This window comes from Pinus tabuliformis, chromosome 6, assembly GCF_031772625.1.
Source record: "Pinus tabuliformis cultivar Carrire ecotype Pingquan chromosome 6, CPIR1, whole genome shotgun sequence".
NCBI lineage: Eukaryota > Viridiplantae > Streptophyta > Pinopsida > Pinales > Pinaceae > Pinus > Pinus tabuliformis.
The window spans coordinates 1,866,443,391-1,866,468,881 of NC_142292.1; the positions used below are offsets into that span (position 1 = coordinate 1,866,443,391).

Here is a 25,491-nt window from a genome sequence, read left to right on the forward strand (position 1 = left end):
TTCGCTTCCTTTAATCCACCTATCAAAAAACAATTTAATAGTAAAAAAAAATGAATTATATATCATTGTTTCAGTTTTTTCAACGAAACCAGAATTTCAAAAATCAACCAGATCTCGTTGTTATTTTGTTTTCAATCAATTGGTGTATTATCTTCTAAGACGTCAAAGCCTTCGGACGAGGGTAAAAATAGAGTTTATGCTCGATCTCTCGGCGTGCTCAAAGAGAAGAAAACATCTGGTGGTCGACTCCGGCATTATAGAAAGATTTGGGAATGCTGTCTCTGAAGCTGCAGAAATAAAAGGTTTTGACAGAGAGACTTATAACGGGTGAGAAACCTACCCTTACTCTTATATTTGTTGGATTGAAGATATATGACATTTATGTAGGCATTTCTACTTAGTGAAAGAAGCTACCCTATCACCATTTACGATTGGTTGTAAGTTTATTTTAAATGGAGTGACAGTGGTGAAAATGAACTTCCTATGGGTGGTAGCATTTTTGAAATGTGGTCAATAAAACCTTTTTTCTCTTGGGAAAATAATTGAGAATAAACAAAGATTCTGGAACAGTAGAAGTTAGCATAGAGCAACAACAAGTGAAATTAATAGATTTGTCATAGTTAAAAACAACTGTTGATAGACTAACGAAAGCAAAGTTGGATAGTGATAACCTGAAAAACCAAAAATGCATAATTTCTGGCTTCAATCCAACGAATGTTTTTGCTGTCTTTATTATGGTGTTTTGTTCAAAGACATCTAACTAATTTCAACAAGTTTTTACTCTGGACTAAAGGTTGATTTATGTTGTAATGTTGGTGTTTTACTTGTTAAAATTTTGGTTTTTCCTCTTAATGTTGGATCTAGAAAGTTTTAAGAAAAGAGAAATTCTTATCCTTATAATCATTTGCCTTAATAAAGGGGTACCTGTGTGCACTGAAAATTTTGTATAATACAAATATAAAATATAAAAGAGACACTTAGTTGACATAAAATATATTTATTGTTTTTGTTATTTATTTAGTCACACTATGTGATTTTATAAAAAAGGTTAATGTTGATTTTTTCTTCTATCAACAAGTAGGTTATTTTTTTGAGTTTTTCTTTTTTTTTGGGCAATTCTTTTTTTGGTTAATTTTGGCTTAAATTGGACAGGGATATCTTGAAATTGTAATTTCCAAATGTAAAATCTAAAAAATATTGAGTGTAGTGGGATGCTTTAGATAATTTTCAACTGTAAAATCTAAAAAATATTGAGTGTTGTGGGATGTTAGATAATTTTCAACTACAAAATCTAAAAAATATTGAATGTAGTGGGATGTTTTAGACCACAGCGTTCAGATTAAGACTGGATTTAATTTTATTTGGAAGGGCATATATTCATCTAACTCTTCAAAAATGAATGGTTATAAAAAAAATGTAGCTTTATTGACAAGTGTATATTAAATAAACATTTAATTAAAAAATGTCAAAACAAAAATGATGAGGGAGGTTGACACTCTCAAATTTGCATACAACGTAAAATGAAGGGCATGAAAAATGCAAAAACGTCATCAAATTTTCATTTGACGGGTAGAGAAGATTTGAAATACCAGGCCTGGTGGGAGGTTTCTTCGGAGTTTTATAAAAAAAATAAAAGAAATAAGAGGTAAATTGTTGGTTAATGAATTTCGTTCGGAGTCTCTTTTTCTTTCGTTCTTGATTGTTATTTTTTTTTTCCTTGACACTCTTGAATTTTTTTAAATAAATGAGAAGGTGAATCGGTGAGGTCTCTCCCAGATGATAGGTTCAACTTTAAACTCCTACGATTTAGCCCATCCACTGCCTAGATTCAGTTAGATTTGGCACCAAAGGGAACAGGTGAACTCATCGGAGGGAGTAGAAGCGGGCTCTCCTCCAGGCATTAGATAGGCGACCCCATCGGGCCTTTTGCTCTATCTTCCGCGAGATTTCTCCCTATTACTTTTAAACAAAGTGAAGTTATTAGGTAGGGTTTCTTCATCTGCATCTTAAATCTGTTATTCATGGTTTTCTTTTTGCCAATGTGTTGGAGCTTAGTTTGAAGGACTGTTTTTTTCCTTGGGATGATGCAGTGACAACTTTGTTCCTTGGTATAATACAAACCTCTGAATCCCATAGGTGCGTGCAATGAGTAAAGGCAAGGCAATCCGCATAGATGTTGGAACAACTTACAGCTGCGTAGCAGTTTCGCAGCATGATAGAGTGGAGGTTATCGTTAATGATCAGGGAAACCGAACCACTCCATCCATTGTTGCCTTCACTCCCTCTAAGAGATTTGTTGGAGATGCCGCCAAATACCAGATTGCAAATAATCCCCACAACACAGTCTTCGATGCCAAGAGAATTATTGGAAGGCGGTTCACTGATTCCTCTGTGCAGAGTGACGTTCAACTATGGCCCTTCACTGTTGTCGCCGGAGACAATGGAAAGCCTGTTATCCAAGTTCATTATAAGGGCGAGAGGAAGATGTTTGCAGACGAAGAGATCTCTTCGATGGTATTAGTTAAAATGAAGACGACAGCCGAAGCATACCTAAACTCTGATGTCAAGAATGCCGTGATCACAGTGCCGACCTATTTTAGCGATTCTAAGAGGAAGGCTACTAGAGATGTGGCCAACATTGCCAGTCTTAACGCCATGAAAATTATTAATGAACCCATCGCTGCAGTGATAGCTTATGGGTTTCATAGTTAGGTTTATTCCTCCAATAGAAAAAATATCGTCTTGGTTTTCGACCTTGGCGGAGGTACCTTTGATGTTTCCATTGTTACTGTGGAGGGAGGTAAATTTGAGGTGAAGGATGTCGGAGGGGACACACATTTGGGTGGCGAAGATTTTGACAATTGGATGCTCAAATACTGTGTTGATAATTTCAAAAGAAAATACAAAAAGGACATGACCACAAGCGCCAAAGCCCTTCGGAGGCTCCGTTCAGAATGCGAAAGGGAAAAAAGAAATTTGTCTTCAGTGGTAGAGACTATGATTGATATTCACTGTCTCTACGAAGGTCTGGATTTTCACATGAAGATTACGAGAGCCAAATTCGAAGAGCTCAATACCGATTTCTTCGATAAGTGCATGCGAATCCTCAGCCAATGTCTGGAAGACACCAGGATGAACAAAGAGCAAATTAACGAAGTGGTTTTAGTAGGGGGTTCTACTCGCATTCCAAAGGTACAGGAACTCCTTCAAGATTTCTTCCATGGTAAAAAACTTTGCAAAAGCATAAACCCTGATGAGGCTATTGCATATGGCGCTGCACTTCAGGGGGCAGCCTTGAACAATGAAGGCATCCAATTCGTCCTCATGGATATCACGCCTTTGAACCTTGGAGTTAGTATTAAAGAGGGTGTAATCTCTGTAGTCGTTCCCAGAAATACTCCCATTCCAACTCAGAGAGAGGCTTCTTACACTACAACGTGTGACAATCAGGTAGAAGTGTCTTTTCGAGCGTATGAAGGTGAGAGAGCAATGATTACGGACAACAATAGTTGCAATTGTTGTTATGATTACAAGGGTGAAGTTGCCAGAGAGGAGAAGGGAAGCTTCAGATAGCTAGTCGTGAGATTAGGACAAGAAGGAAGAAGGATAAGAAAGAACCATCCTCACCCAAAGGACCACTCAAGGCAGCACCTTAATCACCTCAAGTCCATCTCGATCAGTTGAGATAGAAGAGGCACAGATTGCACAAGAGGCTGAAGTGATTGAAGAGGTGCAATCAATACAAACAAATGAGCTTGAATCCATAGCCATTATGTTGGAGAACAGAGAGCATGAAGGTCCCTCTTCAGAAGAGGAAGAATTCAAGAAAGCTTTCTACACTTTGACTGAGATGGTTAAAGTCCTCTATGAAGATCGTTGGAATCAAGGAAAAATTTGACTTTTTATCTAAAGCTCCAAATGACGAAATTAGGAAAATTTCAATGGATAAAGACTGGAAGACTGAGGGAACAGTCCCCTCATCAACATAATCAGTGATCAAGAGAGATTTTGGGGTCCAAAAGGCTTCTAGTGGGGAGAAATGATCAGGGATCGGTATTTTAGCTAAAAAAATGAAAGTGCTCAGAATTACTTTAGACCTGAATGAATCGATAGAGCTCCTTGTTAGGATTCCAATCCTGTGAATGGTTCAAACAACCGACATCGTATGCAAAAGTTAGAGCTTCTGAAAGTTTGGTAAAAAAAGTCAAAGTCAAAATTTGACTAGAGTTGACTGGATGCCCAGTCAGCATGCGAAGAATATTCTCTAGTTTCAGTCAGTAACAACAAGTTTCATCTTCAGATTTGCCAGTTTGACTCCAAGGTGAAATTTGAATTTATTTTTAATTAAATATTATTATATATTATATATAATTATTATTTATTTATGCAATTTTAAATGTTTTACATTCAAATCGCATTTAAATTTGTTATGGTTCAATGTATTAAATGGTATGCAAAAAAATATATGGGATGGATGGAGGGCTGGTTTGAACCTAAGACCTACCCTCCCAAAGTCAATACCCTACCAACGTATCAAGTCATGTAGGTTTAAAAAATGTGGGCGTGATATTATATTTATGTGAACCGCAATCCGTCGGCGAGAGAGGGAGCCAACTCTGCGGGGCCAACCCCCTCTCCATGCGACCTCAAGCACGCGACCAAGGGCCAGGTAAATGTGCTTAGTGCACTAATCACGATTAATATTAATTAATTCCATTTAGCCTTTAATTAATCAATGATTAAGTTGGAGGAGATTTTGGAGGATCCACCAAATTCAGAGCTGCCACCAAATTTGGCGGACTTAACAGGCAGTGCTCCAGATTTAGCGGAGGTTTTGTAGGAAAATTTGTTTGAACCATAACTTACTCAATTCTCAACCAAATTTCGAAAATGAATAATCATTTTTGGCTAATTGGCATGTTGGGAATTGATTGGAGCATGTTTCAGAGGAAAAAGAGGTCATCTATAGGTGTTTTTGGTCACTTGAAGATTTTTTAAGCCGAGGGCCACCAGGTGTTGGAGGCCATTCCCAGAGCAGCTGGTAGCCAAATTGAGTAAACAAATAGTCATTTCTGATATATTTTAATTTTTTAAACTCATTGGAAGGTTCCAAGAGAATTGGATGCATGTAACATAAATTTGAGCACTATTGAAGCTAATACAAAGGGCCACACTATGAAGCTGGACCAAGGAGATGTAGCCCAGGCGGGGTGAACTCCTTAAAAAAAAAATGTGTATTGAGCTCTGTTATTTGTGCTTACTGTGTTTTTATATGCTGATGTTCATCCATTTAAATTCATGCTTTTAAGTTCATGCAAAACACTAAATTTCACCAAGTTAGATGAATTGACAATCACATGCTCATGGATAAACTCTTTATGGATAAGAAAATCAAAACAAAGAAAATTTTATATCTGGAAATGATACTAGTACGACATTAACTAGCAATCAATTTCAGATCATAGATTAAGTCCCTAATCAATAGCTAATATTAAAACAGACTTGATCCTCATCTCTTAGAAGCTCCTCACCCTTATCTTTATTAATACCCATTAATATTTTTATTTTCTTAAGTTTAGACTTAGGAACCCATTAAAAATATTAATTATTTTAATAACTCCTCATCCAGGTGGAATTTATCAAAACGATTTATGGGTCTTGGAGATCTCATGTGTCTTAGCCTCTCCTCCAAATTTCAAGGCTAGAGAACATTCGACGCTACCAAAAATAAACACTCCCTCTTAGCGAGGAATGTGCTCTAGCAATGTTTCACTATAGAAACATCACACTCATCTTCCGCATCAGTACCTGTGCTGATGCTTGGCCTACTGCCTCACATCCCCTGCATTGCTACTTCCTATACTTCTTGCCATGACACTACCACTGCCACTGCCGCATCTGTACTGCAGCTCCCTCTCAACATGCTGCATCATGTTTCCCATATAACTACCATTGCTAACTGCTGCACTGCAACTCCTGACACTTATCCATTTCTGCTACTGAAATGGATTCTTTACCATCCCCATCTTCTCCCTGAAATAAACAAAATGTGTTCCTCTTAGAGCCTTGTTGAGGATGTTTGCCACCTGTTCTCCTGTAGGAGTGTATCTCAATTATACTGCCCCTTGTTGGACACAGTCTCTAACAAAGTGACACCTGATATCAGTGTGCTTCGACCGATCATGAAATATTGGATATTCAGAGAGCTTGATGCAACTCTGATTATCACACATGATCCTCGTCGCTTCCATCCTTCTCCTGAATAGATTCATAAGCAATTTCCTAAGCCATATGGCTTCGCACGAAGCTATGGTAGCTGCCATACATTCTTCTTTAGTTGAGCTCAGAGCCACGGATTTATGTTTCCTACTGCACCAGGAGGTCATTCCTGATGCAATGTTGAAACAATACCCAGTTGTACTTTTTCGATCTACTGAAATTTCAGCCCAATCCGCTTCAGTGAACCCACTCAGCCTGATGTCATTGCCTCTGGTTTACAATAGTTCATGCTCGATTGTTCCTTGTATATACCTGAGAACATGTTTGGTTGTTGCCGAGTGCGCCCTCTTAGGTTCCACCATGAACTAATTGAGGGTGTTGACAGTGTAACAAATGTCTAGCTTGGTATTGACCAGATACATCAGGGACCCTATAAGCTATCTGAACAAGGTGGGATCAACGTCTTTATCTTCTAATGCATCAATCTTCTTCCAGTTAGTGATAATTGGAGTAGACATAGGTCTATAGTCTTGCATCCTGAATCTCTTTAATATTTCTGTAGGATATCTCCCTTGTCCAAGGAATATCTCACCCTTTTGTTGCCAAACTTCCAACCCCATGAAATAATGCATTTGTCCCAAATCCTTCATGTTGAATTATGTGGATAGGTTCTTCTTGTAGTCTTTGATGATCCTGGATGATCCTGTCAGGAAGAGATCATCCACATATAAAAATAGGATTAGTGTCTCATTGTCTACAACCAGATAGTAGAGATTAGGGTCTGCATCACTCTTGACGAACCCCATATTCTGCAAGTAACCATCAATTCGACCGTACCATGCCCTAGGTGCATGTTTAAGCCCATACAAGGCTTTCTTTAATCTACATACATGATATTTCTTATCATGTGTCTCAAAACCTTCTGGATGTTCAATGTATGCTTCCTCTTCTATTACCCCGTTCAAGAATGTCGTCTTGACATCCATCTGATGAATCTCCCACCCCATCTGTGTTGCAAGAGATATCATGGTTCTAATAGAAGTATACATGGCTACTAGGGTGAAGGTTTCTTTGTAGTCTATCCCTTCCTTCTGAGCATACCCCTTAGCCACAAACCTGGCTTCGTATTTCTCCACACTACCGTCTGCAACATATTTGACCTTGTACATCCATCTTGAACCTACCACTGATTTGTCCTGAGGCCTAGGTACCACTTCCCAAACATCATTGACCATTATAGAGTTGTATTCCTCCACCATAGCATCCACCCATACTTGATGTTGAACGGCCTCCTGAAAACTAGAAGGTTCCCCAACCTGAGCTACTAAGGCCCGGTATCTGTATGGTTGTCTTCACTCCCTTTTACTATTCCTAGGTGCAGCAATGAAGTCTTCTGCATCCCGTAGAATCTATCGGAGTTCCTAGCTTGTTCTTCCACTGGTAGTAGGCACATCTATCAGCTCTTCCTCTTCCTGAGATTCTTCCTGTTATAAATCTTTGTCTTTAGGAGAATTTCTAGTACTAGTTTCTGTTGGTTGAAGTGGTTTGACTAACGACTCGTCTTTCAACTGCTCCTCGAGAGGCATTTCTTGAGAATTCCTGAAAGCTCTATCCTCCATGAACTTTACATCCCGCCGATGATCCAGGTGGATGTTGGTGGCCACCCACCTATCCCATTTGGACCCCCACAACTGTCTCTTTCAGTTTTTCACTTTCCTTAATTATAGTGCAGTTTACTATTTTTAGCAGTTTTTCTGGTCCTAAACTTCCGGAGCCGTTTTGAGGCCCTAAACGACGTTTTTTGGGAAATCCATCGTCAACGATTTTTTTGATAAAAATCGTCTTTTCCGTCGTAGTCCTCGGAGAGATCTTTCCAACGGGCTATCATGCGCGTCAAACGGAGATAAGACGACCAATCACGACCCCGGGAAGTTGGCTGTCCAGCTCACCCCAAAACGGGGCCCACAATTTGGCGTTTCATCTTCTAGGGTTAGGTTTTGGAATGTGAAGGGTTTTCCATTGTTTCTCAATAATAAATAGGCCTTCGAGCCTCATTGTAAAGACAATTCGAAACAGTTCAGAGGCATGTAGCCGACACATCTCTTCTCAGAGATAAGCTACCATCACCCTAGCTGGGTTATTTCTATTTGTAAGAATATTTCAGTATTCTCCATTAATGAAATGAAGTATTATTTCCGCTGCATCTCTGTTTTTATGGTTATCGCATCTCTATATTTATGGTTATCTCTGTAATCTATTGCGTTCCTGCTTAAATCCGGATCAGTGGTATCAGAGCGGGCTGCTTTTTCTTTGTTTTTCTTTGCATGTCCCCAACGAGGTCGGGATATAAGGAGTTAGGGCTTGAATTGGTCGAACCTTTGCAAGACAAGCCTCACAAATCTCGACGACCTCCCATGGCGGATGAGAAGAAAGACGAGGGGGCAGGAGATCCTATCAGAATCTTGCTCGAAGAAGCCCTCGAGCGGCAAAGGAACGCGATGATGGATAGCTTTGCGCAGATCCTTCAGCGGCTACCCAGAGGCGACGCATCGGCTTCCAACAGCTACTCTGGAAACGCTACACCGTTTAAGGTACAAGTTAATTTTGAAATCCCCATCTTCGAGGGTCAAATAGACGTAGATGCCGTAGATAAATGGTTAAATCTGCTAGATGGGTATTTTTCTGTTCATGAATTTTCAAGTCGGGAAAAGATTATTTTCGCTCTTCTCAAAGCAGCCCCCCACGTCAAGGACTGGTGGGAAACATACTGCAAGCAGAAGAATGAAAGTACAGGCTCATTGTTTTCAGCCGCCCCCACTTGGAATGACTTCCGGGATGCCATCAAGGAGCAGTACTACCCTGTCAAAAGCTATGAGGACAAATACATCAAATGGACCACACTGCGGCAGGGACGAGACCAAGATGTGCCAGAGTTCACAAATATTTTTCATACCCTTCGCACACAGTTGGGTATCAAAGATTCTGAGCTGCATCTGGTACTCAAATACCGCGGCTGCCTACACAGATACATCCAGGAAGAGATGGAGTTCTTGAACATCTCCTCACTCGGCACAACATACCGATACGCTGTCAAAATCGAGCAAAAGTTCAAACAGAAGAAGCGAGACTTTGGATCTACAAATCCGAAGCCTAAAGGACAAAGCCAAGGCGGGGTGACCCAAGACAACCCCTCGAAGCCGCAAGAAAAGAACACCACCACGAAGCCGAAGAAGGACACAGGAAAGTGGTGTGAGTTCCACAAGAGTCCCACTCATAACACAAGTGAGTGTCGGACCAAGCAGTCGCTGGTGGCCGAGTTGAAGGCTTCCGAATCAGATGCATGTTCCGACTCTGAGCCAGAACCCGACAAGGGGAATGGTAAAGGGAAGCAGATCATTGATGCGGATCCTAGTGCCACTGTTGCCACTGCCAAGATCCAAAAGAATGAGCCCGAAGAGCCAGAGGAGGGGGAACGTCTTTTCCACTCACAAATGTGGGTGAAGGGTTCGCCACTGCAATTTATTGTCGACAGTGGCAGCCAAAAGAACCTCATTTCAGTAGAGGTCGTGAAGCGGTTGGGCCTACCGACTACACCACACCCGCAGCCATACAGTATCGGGTGGCTTCACGAAGGACGAGATCTCAAAGTTCGCCAGCAGTGCCGCCTTCCCTACAGCATCAAGCCCTTCACAGACGAGGTATTATGTGATGTTACACCTCTGGATGTTTGTGATGTACTATTAGGCCAACCATACTTGTGGAGGCGACATGCTGTGTATGAGTCAAGGCCTCGCGCTGTCATTATTTCTTTGGATAATTCATTATACAGGATACCGGAGGTAGCCCCACCTACTGCCACCTCTTTGATCACTGCTAAGAAAGGCAGCAAGCTCATCTCACAGACTAGGAAATTTATTTTCTGTCTGGTTCGCTCCCAAAGTAAGGGGAAGATCGTTGCTACATCCATGACCCCCACGAAGGGTTCCTCCACGCAGCAGCAGCAACAGAGGGATACAGTCAGAACAGAACACAGGAACAACTTCTTCTCACCCACGGGGGTACCACACAAGTTTCAGGTGGGGAACAAAGTTTGGTTGCATCGACAGAAAGAACGCCTTACCAGAACCCATCAGAAGCTCAGGCCACTCCGACATGGTCCTTACACCAGTACCAAGGCTACGGGCAACAATGCTTTGAAGCAAAGCATTCCTCCATTCCTTCGCTTGCACCGAGTGTTCAATGTGGACCGTCGTCGACCATGCTTCCCACCATTTCTGGACACATTAGAGATTGCAGAACAGCTCACCAGAGACCCAGCTCAGCAGAAGCTTCCTCATCTCAGGGAGGAACTCAACGCAATGGGGACCATTGCTTCCTAAGGGGGGAGGAATGATCCAGGTGGATGTTGGTGGCCACCCACCTATCCCATTTGGACCCCCACAACTGTCTCTTTCAGTTTTTCACTTTCCTTAATTATAGTGCAGTTTACTATTTTTAGCAGTTTTTCGGGTCCTAAACTTCCGGAGCCGTTTTGAGGCCCTAAACGACGTTTTTTGGGAAATCCACCGCCAACGATTTTTTTGATAAAAATCGTCTTTTCCGTCGTAGTCCTCGGAGAGATCTTTCCAACGGGCTATCATGCGCGTCAAACGGAGATAAGACGACCAATTCGCGACCCCGGGAAGTTGGCTGTCCAACTCACCCCAAAACGGGGCCCACAATTTGGCGTTTCATCTTCTAGGGTTAGGTTTTGGAATGTGAAGGGTTTTCCATTGTTTCTCAATAATAAATAGGCCTTCGAGCCTCATTGTAAAGACAGTTCGAAACAGTTCAGAGGCATGTAGCCGACACATCTCTTCTCAGAGATAAGCTACCATCGCCCTAGCTGGGTTATTTCTATTTGTAAGCATATTTCAGTATTCTCCATTAATGAAATGAAGTATTATTTCCGCTGCATCTCTGTTTTTATGGTTATTTCATCTCTATATTTATGGTTATCTCTGTAATCTATTGCGTTCCTACTTAAATCTGGATCAGCCGAACTACTACCTTCCTACTCCCTAGAATATAGACTCTATATGCCTTAGCATTCTCACTATATGCCACAAGATATCCTTTTTCATCAGTTTGATCTAATTTCTTTCTCTTCTCTTTGAGTATACGACAATATGCTAAACTTCCAAATATCCTGAAATGACTGACTTCAAGTGTCTTCCCGGTGAAGACCTTCTCTGCAGTGATCTTTCCCAATGCCCTGTGAGGAGTCCTATTCTGGACATAAACTGTCGTGCTGCATGCTTCTGCCCACAGGAATTTAGGCATATCCAGCCCATACAACATTGCCCTAGCTGCTTCCACAATAATCTCGTTTTTCCTTTCTTCTACTCCATTCTGCTCTGGATTGTAGGGAGCTGTCCACTCTCTTCTGATGCCTTCCTTAGCAGAAAAATCGGTGAAGTCATTGTCAACATACTCTCCACCATTGTCTGAGTGCAACACTTTTATCCTCTTTCCCGTCAGATTCTCCATTAGAGCCTTGAACTCTTTGAATCGACCGAAAACCTCATCTTTGGTTTTCAGAAAGTAGATCCAAGTCTTCCTGGAATGGTCATCGATGAAGGTAATGAAGTATTCAACACCACTAAGAGATTTTGTGGACATCAGTTCACAGATGTCTGAGTGTATCAATCCTAGCACACTCTTAGCCCTATTGTTACTTCTGGAAAATGTTGCTTTAGCATACTTTCCCAGAGCACACCCTTTGCATACATAATCTCGTTCAGTACTTAGTTCTGGAATTCATTATATTGTTTTCCTGAGAATTCTCAGAGACCCATGGTGTAAGTGTCCCATCTTCCTATGCCATAGTTCATTCAAATCTTTGTCTCCATTACTGCCTATCAGTGCCATTGGTGATTTTAGCTGCAACCTGTACAACCTGTTACTTCTGATTCCAATATGAGCCTTCTTTTTCCAACTCAGGTGTTTGACATATAATTTCTCCTTAATGAAGAAAACATCATATCCCTTGTTCTGAAGTTGAGATACAGAAATTAAGTTCACCCCAAATCCTAGCATATGCAACACATTGGTTTCTTGAAGCCGCTCTCCTGCTTCAGTTTGAAAAACTATAGTACCTCTTCCTACTAGAGTACACTTTGCCTTATTTCCCATGGTGATCTGAAAATTCATTCTTTCTTCCTGATAATCTGAAAAACATTCTCAGATTCCTGTCATATGCCAGGAAGCTCCACTGTCTATATACCAAACCTCCGAGGAGGTAGAGCTTGCTAAGGAAGCAAATTCTTCTTCCAATTTGGAAGCTAAAACAAAATAATTGTAATTTATGTCCCTAGTGCATTATTTTGGTAATATGCGCAAGTCCCCTTGAGTGGATGCCTCTGCATCATGCTCTTGACCCATAATCGATTTTCCTCTCCAGTTGCCAGATCTCTGCTTTGATACCATGTGAAAATTTCTAAACTGAAATTCTACTACTGCAGCAACTGATTTATTTCACCTACTTATTATTCACAATAAGTTATATATGAAATTCCTTCAGTAAATATTAAAATACATTCTATTGCAGTTATCACATAATTACCCAGAGAAAAATACATGCACAAGAACCAATCACATCAACATAGTTATTTTTTGACAATGGTCCCCGGAAAAACCTAATGTGGGAAAACCAGTGCAACAGATGAGGGTTTTATTAATCTTCAGTAGAAATTTCTTTTACAATGAATGATTTTACAAAGAAATTGAAAGAAAGCACTTGATACTTTCCATTTGAAGCCTTTTGACACTTTGGAGACCTTGCTCCCACATTTGCATCACCCCTGCATCACTCTGCGTGGCCCAGCGTGGCTCTGTGTCCCTCTGCGTCAACCTGCATAGGCTTTGCGTCTCTCCTCTGGATTGCGTCTCTCTCTGCGTTGTCTCCCACTATCCCTACGTCACCTCCTCCCCTACCACTGCCTGCTGTTGATGCCCTCCTCTTCCTCCACCCTGCAACTCTCCCTCTGAAATCGATCTCCTCTACTTGTGAATCTATTTTCCTTGAGATACTGAGTGTCTGTCGGTGTATCTCCAAATGATCCTCAAGTATTCTCTTATACTTTTCCTGTTGACAAATCAATGGCCGAGATTAAGTCCCTAGTCAACGGCTAAGATTATAACAGACTTGATCCTCGTTTCTTAGAATATTCTCACCCTTATCTTTATTAATACCCATTAATATTTTTATTTTCCTAAGTTTAGACTTAGGAACCCATTAAAAATATTAATTATTTTCATAACTCCTCATCTGGGTGGAATTTCTCAAAACGATTTCTGGGTCTTGGAGATCTCATGTGTCTTAGCCTCTCCTCCAAATTTGAATGCTAGAGCACATCTGATGCTACCAAAAATCAACAATAGCAGGGGTTTTTACCTGAGGCTTTCCCTAGAAAATTATTGTGTTATGTGTGCTTCCTTTTTTACTTCGTGATTTCATCGTTCAATTTTTGTTTCCGTTGATGAGTAGCGTAGATTCAAGTCAATTGTTTTAGCATATCACAATCTTCAATTTGAATCTATAATAAAATTCTACACACTAGGATGTTTTACCACCATTTAGCTTAGAATATGTGTCCCATGACCTTGGTCTTGTATGTTTTTACATGGAAAATCGACCAGGGGTTGTTACAAACTTCACTTGGGATCCAACTTAACATAATACCTTTACACCATGGAAAGCTACGATAGTTCCAAAAGTGGATCCAAAGTGTACCAAATTCCTATTTATTATTTTCATTTTGGTCTTTCCAACCTTCTTGCTTCAGTTGTTTCAATTTGTAACTTATTTTTAGTTCTTTTCTTACTATTTCTAATGCATCATCATCTTTCTATTCTTTTACATTAGCAATTATAATATTCAAGGATTTTTTTATTGCACTCATGATCTAGCTCAATTAGCTTGTTCATTTCCTCTTTGATGGATTTAATATCTAATTTATTATTTGTACTACTTAAGGCCATATTTCTATTCTTTTATATTAGCAATTATAATATTCAAGGATTTTTTATTGCACTCATGGTCTAGCTCAATTAGCTTGTTCATTTCCTCTTTGATGGATTTAATATCTAATTTATTATTTGTAAAAATAATTAGTATATATTAAACATTTATGTGTTTAAATTTCATCCTCACTTTGTTATGGGGATTCTTAATTTTAAATATAATTTTTTACAATATGCATACCACAAGTCCAAAAATACATAATCCATACTCATATGACATTTTTTGAAATTAAGTAATGTAATTTTAAAACAAAAAAACATAGCTACTTTGGAGAGAAATATCAACTTTTAATTTATGTAAAACACTAAATCCTAAAATATTTCATGGAGATTAAATCCTACCATCCACCAAATAATTATTGAGAATTAAATTAAAATTCTAAAACCCATGTAATATATAAAGATAATTTTTGAGTAAACTAAATATACACCGTAGTCAAACTCATGGGTGAAACCACCCCTTTCCATGTTGTCAATTGTTAAGAATTGTAATTTTAAGTTGTTTAATATGCAAAGTTAGAGTGTCTCCATGATTTTTTCGAGTGCTAAATCTATTCATGCATTCAAAAGTGCATTTTAAACTACAAGAAATGGTAATTTTGCTAGAAATGGTATTTCCTAACATCATTTCATCTATTAATTATATGGCGTCTATATATATATAAAGTATAATAATAAAATAATGAATAATGAATATAGATGAAATGGTCTTTTTCCTTGAAATCCTACTATACAATTTAAAAAATGCATAAATGAATTCAATACCCTAAAAAATTCTTAAATGACTCAAATTATACAAAGTAAACGGTTTGAACTCAAGTTTTTAAAATTGTAATATGGAGCGTTGTTGCTTAGTACCTGCCTCCTATAAAAAAAGTAATTAATAATTTTAAAAAATAATAATAATATAACTTTATTGATAATTTTAAATTTATATAAAACTATATATATGAAACATACATTTAAATTAAATATACTTTAATATAATTTTTAAATAATATAATACTAAAAACTAATATAAAAAATTAACATTAAATTAATTTCATATTACACTTGTTTACGCAACTACTTCCTTAAATTATTCGGCCTGGAGTATGCCGTAAAACTGCTTCTGCTTGGCTAAGAGCTCGTCTTCCTCGGACGTAAGGAAACAAGTTAACGGCCCAAGACCCAGAGGCATCTGGCAGGAGTGAAAGCCTACTCCCTTACGGACCACCAGCGGGTTATTACAGGTGGCGTGGTTTTCCTTGATAACGGTGATGAGTCAAACCGACATTCACGGATAGCAGCCAGAGATCGCTGTCCTCACTGTTGGTTTGACACCTGAGTTTGATAGGTTTTGCCACCTTCGGAAAAAAAACTACTTCCTTAAATTATGGTGGGTAGCTATCTACATGGCATTGTGTTGTGCAACAATCATTATTATAACATTTGGCTAATAGAAACTTTTATTAAATTTTTTATTTTTATATTTTTATATTTCAAAAAATATTAAAAAACAAAAATTATCAACTATACATTTTAGAAAATTAGAATTTATTCATCAACCCATTAGAAAAAACAAAAAACAAAAAACCCTTTACATTTTAGAAAATTAGAAATTATTTTTTAGTTTTCAAAATATTAATTTTAATATTAATTTTTTCCAAACTTTAACAAATTTCATCAAATCTGTTTAAAATTTTAAAAACTAACTAAAAATAAAAAAAACCAAAATTAAAAACCATATAAAAAAAACAGTAAATTTTGATTAAAATTGAAAAAATACTCTTAAAAACCCATTTCACGGTTAAGTAAACTACGCTTGATCCACTTTTTGTAGTGGCTCGATCTAGGTTCCCTGCATATGCTTCTTGCATTTGCAATATGTAATCTTCTTTTATGAATATATCACGCTTTTTCTTCCTGAAAAAACTACACTTTTACCTGTTTTATCGATCTAGAACTGATTACGTGCACATTGAACAACGTATGAATCGTTGAATCCAGCCTTTTGGGATCATGGATATTTAATTCTGGCCTCTACATTGTATATACCCGCTGGAATCGGGAGCACCTGGACATTGAACGAAGATGACGGGTTTTTATTGCTCGCTGTCGTGGATTGTAGGGAATTATCATGATGATATCTCCATTTCTTGGGGGATGTACGGACTCATTGGTCCACGCAGGGTTTCGGGGGGAGTCTTTATTGCTGGCCATCGTGCGAACGTGGGTAAATGTTTGTTAGCGGGGGTTTCTTCGGAGTTTTATAAAGAAAATAAAAGAATAAGAGGTAAATTGTTGGTTAATGAATTTTGCTCGGAGTCTCTTTTTCTTTCATTCTTGATTGTTATTTTTTTTTTGCCTGGACACTATTGAAGTTTTTTAAATAAATGAGAAGGTGAATCGGCGAGGCCTCTGCCAGAGGATAGGTTCAACTTTAAACTCCTACGATTTAGCCCATGCACTGCCCAGATTCAGTTAGATTTGGCACCAAAGGGAACAGGTGAACTCATCGGAGGGAGTAGAAGCGGGCTATCCTCCAGGCATTAGCTAGGCGGCCCCATCGGGCCTATTGCTCTATCTTCCGTGAGATTTCTCCCCATTACTTTTAAACAAAGTGAAGTTATTCGGTAGGGTTTCCTCATCTGCATCTTAAATCTGTTATTCATGGTTTTCTTTTTGCTAATGTGTAGGAGCTTAGCTTGAAGGACTGCATTTTTTTCTTGGAATGATGCAGTGACACCTTGTTCCTTGGCATAATGCAAACCTCTGAATCCCATAGGTGCGTGCAATGAGTAAAGGCAAGGCAATCGGCATAGATCTTGGAACAACCTACAGCTGCGTAGCAGTTTGGGAGCATGATGGAGTGGAGGTTATTGTTAATGATCAGGGAAACCGAACCACTCCTTCCATTGTTGCCTTCACTCCCTCTGAGAGATTTGTTGGAGATGCTGCCAAATATCAGATCGCAAATAATCCGCACAACACCGTCTTCGATGCCAAGAGACTTATTGGAAGGCGGTTCACTGATTCCTCTGTGCAGAGTGACGTTCAACTCTGGCCTTTCACTGTTGTCGCCGGAGACAATGGAAAGCCTGTTATCCAAGTTCATTATAAGGGCGAGAGGAAGATGTTTGCAGCCGAAGAGATCTCTTCGATGGTATTAGTTAAAATGAAGACGACAGCCGAAGCATACCTAAACTCTGATGTCAAGAATGCCGTGATCACAGTGCCGGCCTATTTTAGCGATTCTCAGAGGAAGGCTACTAGAGATGCGGCCAACATTGCCGGTCTTAACGCCATGAAAATTATTAATGAACCAACCGCTGCAGCTATAGCTTATGGGTTTCATGGTGAGGTTTATTCTTCCAATAGTAAAAATACCGTCTTGGTTTTCGACCTTGGAGGAGGTACCTTTGATGTTTCCATTGTTACTGTGGAGGGAGGTAAATTTGAGGTGAAGGCTGTTGGAGGGGACACACATTTGGGTGGCGAAGATTTTGACAATCGGATGCTCAAATACTGTGTTGAAAATTTCAAGAGAAAATACAGAAAGGACATTACCACAAGCGCCAAAGCCCTTCGGAGACTCCGTTCAGAATGCGAAAGGGCAAAAAGAAATTTGTCTTCAGTGGTAGAGACTATGATTGATATTGACTGTCTCTACGAAGGTCTGGATTTTCACATGAAGATTACGAGAGCCAAATTCGAAGAGCTCATTACCGATTTCTTCGATAAGTGCATGCGAATCCTCAGACAATGTCTGGAAGACGCCGGGATGAACAAAGAGCAAATTAACGAAGTGGTTTTAGTAGGGGGTTCTACTCGCATTCCAAAGGTACAGGAACTCCTTCAAGATTTCTTCCATGGAAAAACACTCTGCAAAAGCATAAACCCTGATGAGGCTGTTGCACATGGCGCTGCACTTCAGGCGGCAGCCTTAAACAATGAAGGCATCCAATTCGTCCTCATGGATGTCACGCCTTTGAGCCTTGGAATCAATATTAATGAGGGTGTAATGTCTGTAGTCGTTCCCAGAAATACTCTCATTCCAGCTCGGAGAGAGGCTTCTTACACTACATTGCGTGACAATCAGGTAGAAGTGTCTTTTCCAGTGTATGAAGGCGAGAGAGCAATGGTTGCGGACAACAATCTGCTGGGTGAATTTCAGTTGAGTGGAATTCCGGCGGCCCGTTGTGGAGTGCCAAGCCTTGCAGTTGTCTTTGAATTGGACGCAGACGGAATTCTGAAGGTGTCAGCCCGGGACAGGGGAAGTAGGGTAAGCAATTTTATTACCATAACGAACGATGGTGGTCGGCTGAGCAAAGAGGAGATCGAGAAAATGACGGGTGATGCCGAGAGATTCAGAAGGGAGGATGAAGAGGTAAAGAAGAAGCACAGTGCCAGAGTCGATTTAGAGAATTACGTTTACAACATGAGAAGCAGAGTGAAAGAAGCCTTGAGCAAGAGAGAGATGAATGTGACAGTGGCAGCAGATATTGTGCAGATGCTGAATAGTGTGGAGGAATGGTTGGATGAGAACGAGAGTGCGCAGCTTTTCGAGTTGGAAGAGAAATTGAGAGGTTTGACAAGCAAATGCAGCCTTTGACACGCTAAACATAAATTTACTGAAGCTTTTCCAAAGTTCATAGCATGTTAATTTAGGATGTATTAGTTATGATATATAGTTCCTCTTTCATAATGCAGTAAACATTATATTCCATACTGAGATAATGCTATGTCTTTCTCGTCTGCGAACAATACAGGAAATTTTAGCCCTTTTATGATAGGCAGCTGTGTTATTTATCCAAATTAAGATGGTTGTGAGTGCCAAAACATAAAGCTATGAGGAATGCTTGTATGCCCTTAATTTAACTTGGCAAACATTATCTTCCTGAATTTTTAAGTGACAGGGAGCCTGGTTTAGGAACTTGAAAATTATAGTGACCGGGATTTTTTAAGCTTGTATGCCCTTAAATTAACTTGGCAAACATTATCTTCTTGAATTTTCAAGTGACAGGGACTCTGGTTTAGGAACTTGAATTTTAAAGTAACACGGATTTTTAAAGAAAAATGTTTGACGACTTGTTTAGTTTCTGCATCAACTTTGCAGGCTGTTTTTTTCCATGAGTGAAATTTTGTATTTTATTTGTTTTCATAAGTGAAATTTTTTATTTTATTTTTTTCTCAAATAAGTTTGCTTCATTTTATTTAATGTATAAAATTATTGTATTTAAATGTTCCTCTTAGCAAAGATGAATTCTCATCTAAGTCGATAAATAGATATATGTGACACGTATAAGTTTGTTAAAGTGATTCGTATATTTGTAGATGTATGAACCATCTCTGATTTAAAAAATAATGAGATTCAATTTTCCGAAGTGGTTTACATTGTGATGTAGATTAGTGTTTTTTTATTCAGGAAAATTTGAATTAGGACTCTACTTATCCCAAAGTAACAAAATCCCTAATAATATTGGCAACAACCACGAACCCCTTAAACTTATAATGTTTATTTGGCCAAAAACATTTGTATTTATATCTTAAGTAGTGTGAATAACTAAGAGGCTATGTCACTCTCCAACCTATTTATGAGTACCTAAAGTGGCGAGAAAAACACTAAAACATATGCGTCATTGGCCTTATCCTATAGCATTTCCCAAGTTGGAAATGATGTATGATACGGCTGGCCGGCCATGTTTTTCAATGCAAATGCTTTCTGTTTGTGTTTTTTTTTCCTTTTTATGTGCCCATCCAAGCATCCAAGAAGGGCATGGGACCCTTATGTTGCCAAAAAAAACACACATCTGATAACTAATAAACATAATCCTATTCACTCCAGATATTTAATTAATTGATTTTTATTTTTTATTTTTTATGGATTTTTTTACTACTCTTGATATTGGTGATGATGCAACCATAAGTGTTGTTGCCTCTTCTTCCGATCCACATTCTAATTCTATTGAACAAGCATTTTGTTTTATTTTTGTTCGTACAGATAAGGATATGGATGAGTTGTATTCAGATATATAATTATAGTTGGGTTCAACTTATTTTTTTAGTACACGTATCTTTATAAAGAACAACTTTAGTTGTAAGGAAAAGTTTTAAATTTTATATCATGTAATCATCCATGAAACTTAATATCTAAATATGATTTTCCTTTTCAAGTGTCATTTATCGGTATTATTTTTTTATTCTTGCAATATGGAGATGCCCACACACATTTCCCTCAATGTACCCATTTTGGAGAGGACCACATTTACCACTGTGGAAACTTGTAGATGTTCCTAAATTTTGTGCAACTTAGTTAAGCAGTCATGAACTCTCTTTATTAAGATAACCTTGAACTTGCTTTTCTTAGAATTGTGGCATGCGCGTCGCAATCTCAATTTTATCAAAAGTCATCAACTGGACATTGCAGAGCTCATTCCTCACATCGACCTTGTATCACTGACATCCCACATTCCATATAGGAGTCGTTGCGACATTCAGCTCAGTTGTCTTGGGGTAAGCCCACCTTTCATGTCTTGCGTTGCGTTTTTGTTGCTTTTGTGTTTCGCTTTGTGTGAATGATGTCTGCTTTATTTCAGTGAGCACTTGCTATTGTTTTGATGTATGTTAGCTTGTAGAAGCACCATTTCAGTTTTCGCTTGCATCTCACTGCTGTGGCATGCATCACATTTATTTGCACGAATGGTCATTGTCGCGATGACTCGCTTCACACACATGCATGCTTTCCCATTTTCTAAATCATTCACTTGTTGTTTTCATGTATGATCATTCACTTTTGTTTGCACTCATCTAACCATGCATTCTGACTTCTCATGTTTTCAGTCGCTCGTCGGACGGATTGGGCTGCCTTGGCCCGGACTGTACCTTGCCCGGCTAGCACTGCACATTTCCGGAAGCGAAGGCTTTTCCTTCCATCCAAAAATTGTGGAAGGTTGGCCCAGTACTAACCTCCAAGCTTGCATTGCGCAATTCTTGGAGGCAACCCCAGAAACTACACAATGCAGTTTACTATTTGCATGTCACTGCGTACTGAAATTGCACATTACGCAGTTTCAATCATCAACAGACCAGGATGGACTATGCATTGCATAGTTCCAGCAGTTAGTCAACCTCCTGACAACCTGGATTGTGCCTTGCGCAATTTTAGCAGTCAGTCTCCCAACCTCCTGGCGGAAATTGCGCAACCTTCACGATCAATCATACAGGTATATTGCAAGTCAGTCCTCAAGTTTGTTTTGGTTTTCGATTGAAAGATTTCTTTCCATAAGTGTTGCTATGTCTTCAGGCATCACAGGTGTTCATTTGTCTCTAAGCAGCACAAGTAAAATGGCCTTCAGGAGAGCATAGTAAATGACACTGTTAAGAGCACAACTAGGGATGCATTTAGGCAAGTGTCTATGAGCTCACCTACCTATGAAGAAATCAATTTGTTCATAGACAAGGACATCAAGATAATATGGCAGTAGCATTATAGCAAGCAGCGCCATCAGCAGAAATAGAAGGCAGCACACCTGCACGTAATGAATGCAAGAGGAAGCTTGTTGACAACACCGAGGTGGAACAAAGATGCAAGCTCAAGCAGATCCACTTGTGATGAAAGGAACTTTAGAGACTAAGACTATGAGGTGATGACGTGACATGAATATCGCTCAAAGATAGAGAACAGAACAAAGGAGTTTCATGTGCTGAAGCAGCAACTCAAGGAAGAAAAAGAGCTGCATAGATGAGAGAATGAGTTGCAGCAGGAACAGGTACAGTAGGAGGCAAAACATGCATGAATGGATGAAACTTCACCTGTACAAGTTATAGATCCATCCTAGTAGCTGGCATAGAGCAGACAAGGTGATCAGTGTTGTTGATCACATGCAAGGGAATTCAATAGCATGCATGTCATTGTGTGCATGCATGTGATCCCACCCATTTGGCATAGTCACCGAGGTGAAGACAAGAAGCACGCCCAAATAGAGTTGAACATGTATTTTGACAAGTTGATGCGCATGGCCACTAGCGCATGCTTGGAGATCAACTCAAACACTATGCATCAACATGTTGTCGGTCCGGTCGCACCCAGGATGACCATGCACATGCTATCAGACAAGTTGGATGGAGGAGACATATCAGCATACCGGATGCAACGGAGGCAAGAGTTCGCTTCAGCAAGATGACACCATTGAGCGCACGACACCATCACAGACGACCAAGCTTAGCATCAGTTTGTCACCATCAACCATCACAAGGATGTCAAAAAGTTGGTCTCAGAACAATGGTCCGAGTGTTAGTGATGTCTTGTTGGCTTGCTCAAGCCATTTTGTCTCACATGGGTACATGTGAAAATTGTATGTAACGTCTTGTCAAGTGGAAGTTCAAGTGTCGATAGTTGGATGTAACAGTCATAGAGTAGATGAAGAGTCATGAGGGTAGATGAACTGTCACAAAGGGGAATGTCAAGGGCCATGCTACCCTTTACTATAAATAGTCCCTCATAACTCATTGTATAGGATTTTGGTTAGCCAAGCTTTTGATAAGACTATATTAGAGAGAGCTTGGACAGTTTTGTAATGTGCCTTGGCTTTTCCATTATGCAGAGCTAATATATCTCTTTGGAGGAGCAGGCAGTTGTGGCTGTAACGTTTCGTTGTTGGAACTAGTGGTTGGACATGGATGTATTGTATGACTGTAACTTACACTTCTTAATATAACATATCTAGCACGTTTCATGCATATGTCATATTTTATTCCAGCTATCTTGTTTACTCTAAATGGTATATGTATCTATTTGCTTACGCATGCATGTATAGACTATTATGTATAAGTATGTATGAATCTTACTGAAATGTGTTGATTGGTTTAACCATCACTTTGGATTGTTGGTTAACTTGCTTTCCAACTTGAGATGCATCTTCGCTCGTGTGCTCCCTTCCAAGCCGCATGCTAGAAGGAGGGCCAGATGACAAGCTATGTCCTCTCATCCTGTTTTGAACCTTTACATATCTATCATGGAGTCTTTCACTCTCATCCCTCCATGATTTGTTTCGCATGCCGAAGCTGTCACCATCATAAGGGATTTCTTTGATCTCTTATCCACATACATGTATGGTGGCGAAGGCAAAGTGGCTTGGCCTAAGTTCTTACATGACTTCCTTGCCTTGCTTCACAAGGAGGATGGATGTTCTAATGAACAAGCCAGTTCGCTGCTTGCATACACACTTTGTGAATCTCCACATTGGTGGTTGTGCATCCTACCGGCTGACAGCGTGCACTCACTTCAGCACTTCTGTGATCTCATTGAAGATACCTTATATCATTTTGATCCAGAATATCTTGACCAAAAACTATTACAACAATGGAAGGCTTCGCATGAATCACCTTTGGAATTTTGACAACGCTTTTGTGATTTGCAATTTCAAGCTCCAAAGAGCCAGATGAAATTTCCTTATCTTTGGGATAGATTCAAGTACTATCTTAACAAGTCAATCCATCCCAAGAAGAAGTTCAATCTCAAACCCTGCTCAGCATACTTCGGTGATGGAGCTGCGCAATCACAAACGGATATAGTCGCTGTCACAAGTGACTGTCCGCCGTCCCCTCATCAAATAGCTCCACCATCATAGAGTGATGTGGGAGAGCATGAACACACATTTGTTGAACCGTCATGTCCTCCCAACATCGCTCCTTCCGATTTTTGCACAGACTTGGTTGTGAGTCCCATACCTCGTCACATGTATTTTGTACCTCAACCTCTGTCTTCGTATTCTGATCATCCTCTAGATGACATTGTCTTGTGTTATTCCATTCCAGACTCTACACTTGTTTTGAACGAGGATCAATCTATCGACGGAGTTGGTGTTGCACAACCAACATGCACTGGAATTCATGAAGAGCATGATAGGGAGCTTGAACAACCATTGACAGTGGGGGACCATCCCTATCTATCTGTATTGTTGTAGCATTTTTTGGTTATGATTAAATAGAATATTTAATCATGTTTCTATGCTCATAAGGCAATTATACAAGGCAAATGAAGGTCTATAGATCGATTAATTAACTTCCCATTCATCTCCATTTATTCATATATTTACTAATTTCCCTTCCACTCATATTTTTCATATTAAACATTAACATATAGTATTAAATCCATAATATTTCCCTTTTCCCATATTATATAGTTCCTATTAAAACAACCTGAAATCCTTCAGTTTCATTAGAAACTCTGTATTTCATAATAATGTCACATCGCAAATCAACGGAGCCACAGGCCTTTAAAATATGAAAATACCATAGTTTTATTAATAAAACTATGTATTCCACAAATATCACATCGGCGGATTGAAGAACCCTTTTAAAGCAATGCATATACCATAGTTTTATTATAAAAACTATGTATTCAAACAATATCACATCGCAAGTCTTCCATATGAATGCACCCCTCACAATTTGAACTTCAATTACGATATGCGACCGTACCCGACATTATATATATAACAGTTTATTCCCATATCGTGTTCGTTCCCATCGCAATTCCCGTTCATGTATACATCCTCTGCCCGGACCCGACCACGTATATATTTCAATTAATCGCTATATCACATCCGCCTTTATCATATATACACCCGCCTAACTCCGACAGCAATATGCGATTAGTGTCGAACCTGATAGTATTTCACACCCGATTCCATTAAATTTCAAGTCCACCCTTATGTGTTTTGTAACAAATTTCTCTATTAAATCGTTTTTTCGATTTAAACAAAGAAATGACCCAAAGCCTCCATTTAAGCCGCTAATCACATTTTGACCATGATTAAATCATTCTCGCCATATTTAATCCCTTCGTACTCTCTCTTTTGCACTGTTCATTGCCCGATAGTTTAATGGTTAACTGTTTTACCATTTAACATATAAAAGGCCATTTTTTGCTCTGTTTGCCTGTTTTAACACAGCGTAGCCTCCACTATGCCACTGCAGCCATTCAAGCCATCATTTAGCCTCCGATGCACCCCAGACTCCTCCAATAGTCTTTCAAGCTTGGCAGAGCCATTAAAGACCCTCAGCCACCATATTTTTTTTAACAAGTTCTGTGTTTTACAGGTTAGAAGATGTTGTTCCAGGTTTATAAAAACAAGCCCGGATAATAGTTTGAAGACAATATGAAGATTTACTGTTGAAAACAACAGTAAAACCTGAAATGCATAGTCAAAATCACTCAGCCAG

The 25,491-nt window shown here is 39.3% G+C and overlaps 1 protein-coding gene and 1 pseudogene across 1 annotated transcript; both read left to right on the forward strand.

Annotated features, from left to right (window-relative positions):
* The first annotated feature begins 2,142 nt into the window (after nt 1-2,142).
* LOC149266569 (heat shock 70 kDa protein 1-like) lies at nt 2,143-3,573 on the forward strand (annotated as a pseudogene).
* Nucleotides 3,574-16,684: 13,111 nt separating this feature from the next.
* On the forward strand, nt 16,685-18,989 carry LOC149266570 (heat shock cognate 70 kDa protein-like). Its single transcript, XM_089396996.1, has 2 exons — nt 16,685-16,854; nt 16,962-18,989. The coding sequence occupies exon 2, from the start codon at nt 17,060-17,062 to the stop codon at nt 18,875-18,877; it is 1,818 nt and encodes a 605-aa protein (XP_089253122.1). The 5' UTR covers nt 16,685-16,854; nt 16,962-17,059; the 3' UTR covers nt 18,878-18,989.
* The last annotated feature ends 6,502 nt before the right edge of the window (nt 18,990-25,491 follow it).

What these genes read in the sequence shown, in the direction of transcription:
- LOC149266570 (XM_089396996.1), top strand. Translation starts at nt 17,060, where the DNA reads ATGAGTAAAGGCAAGGCAATCGGCATAGATCTTGGAACAACCTACAGC.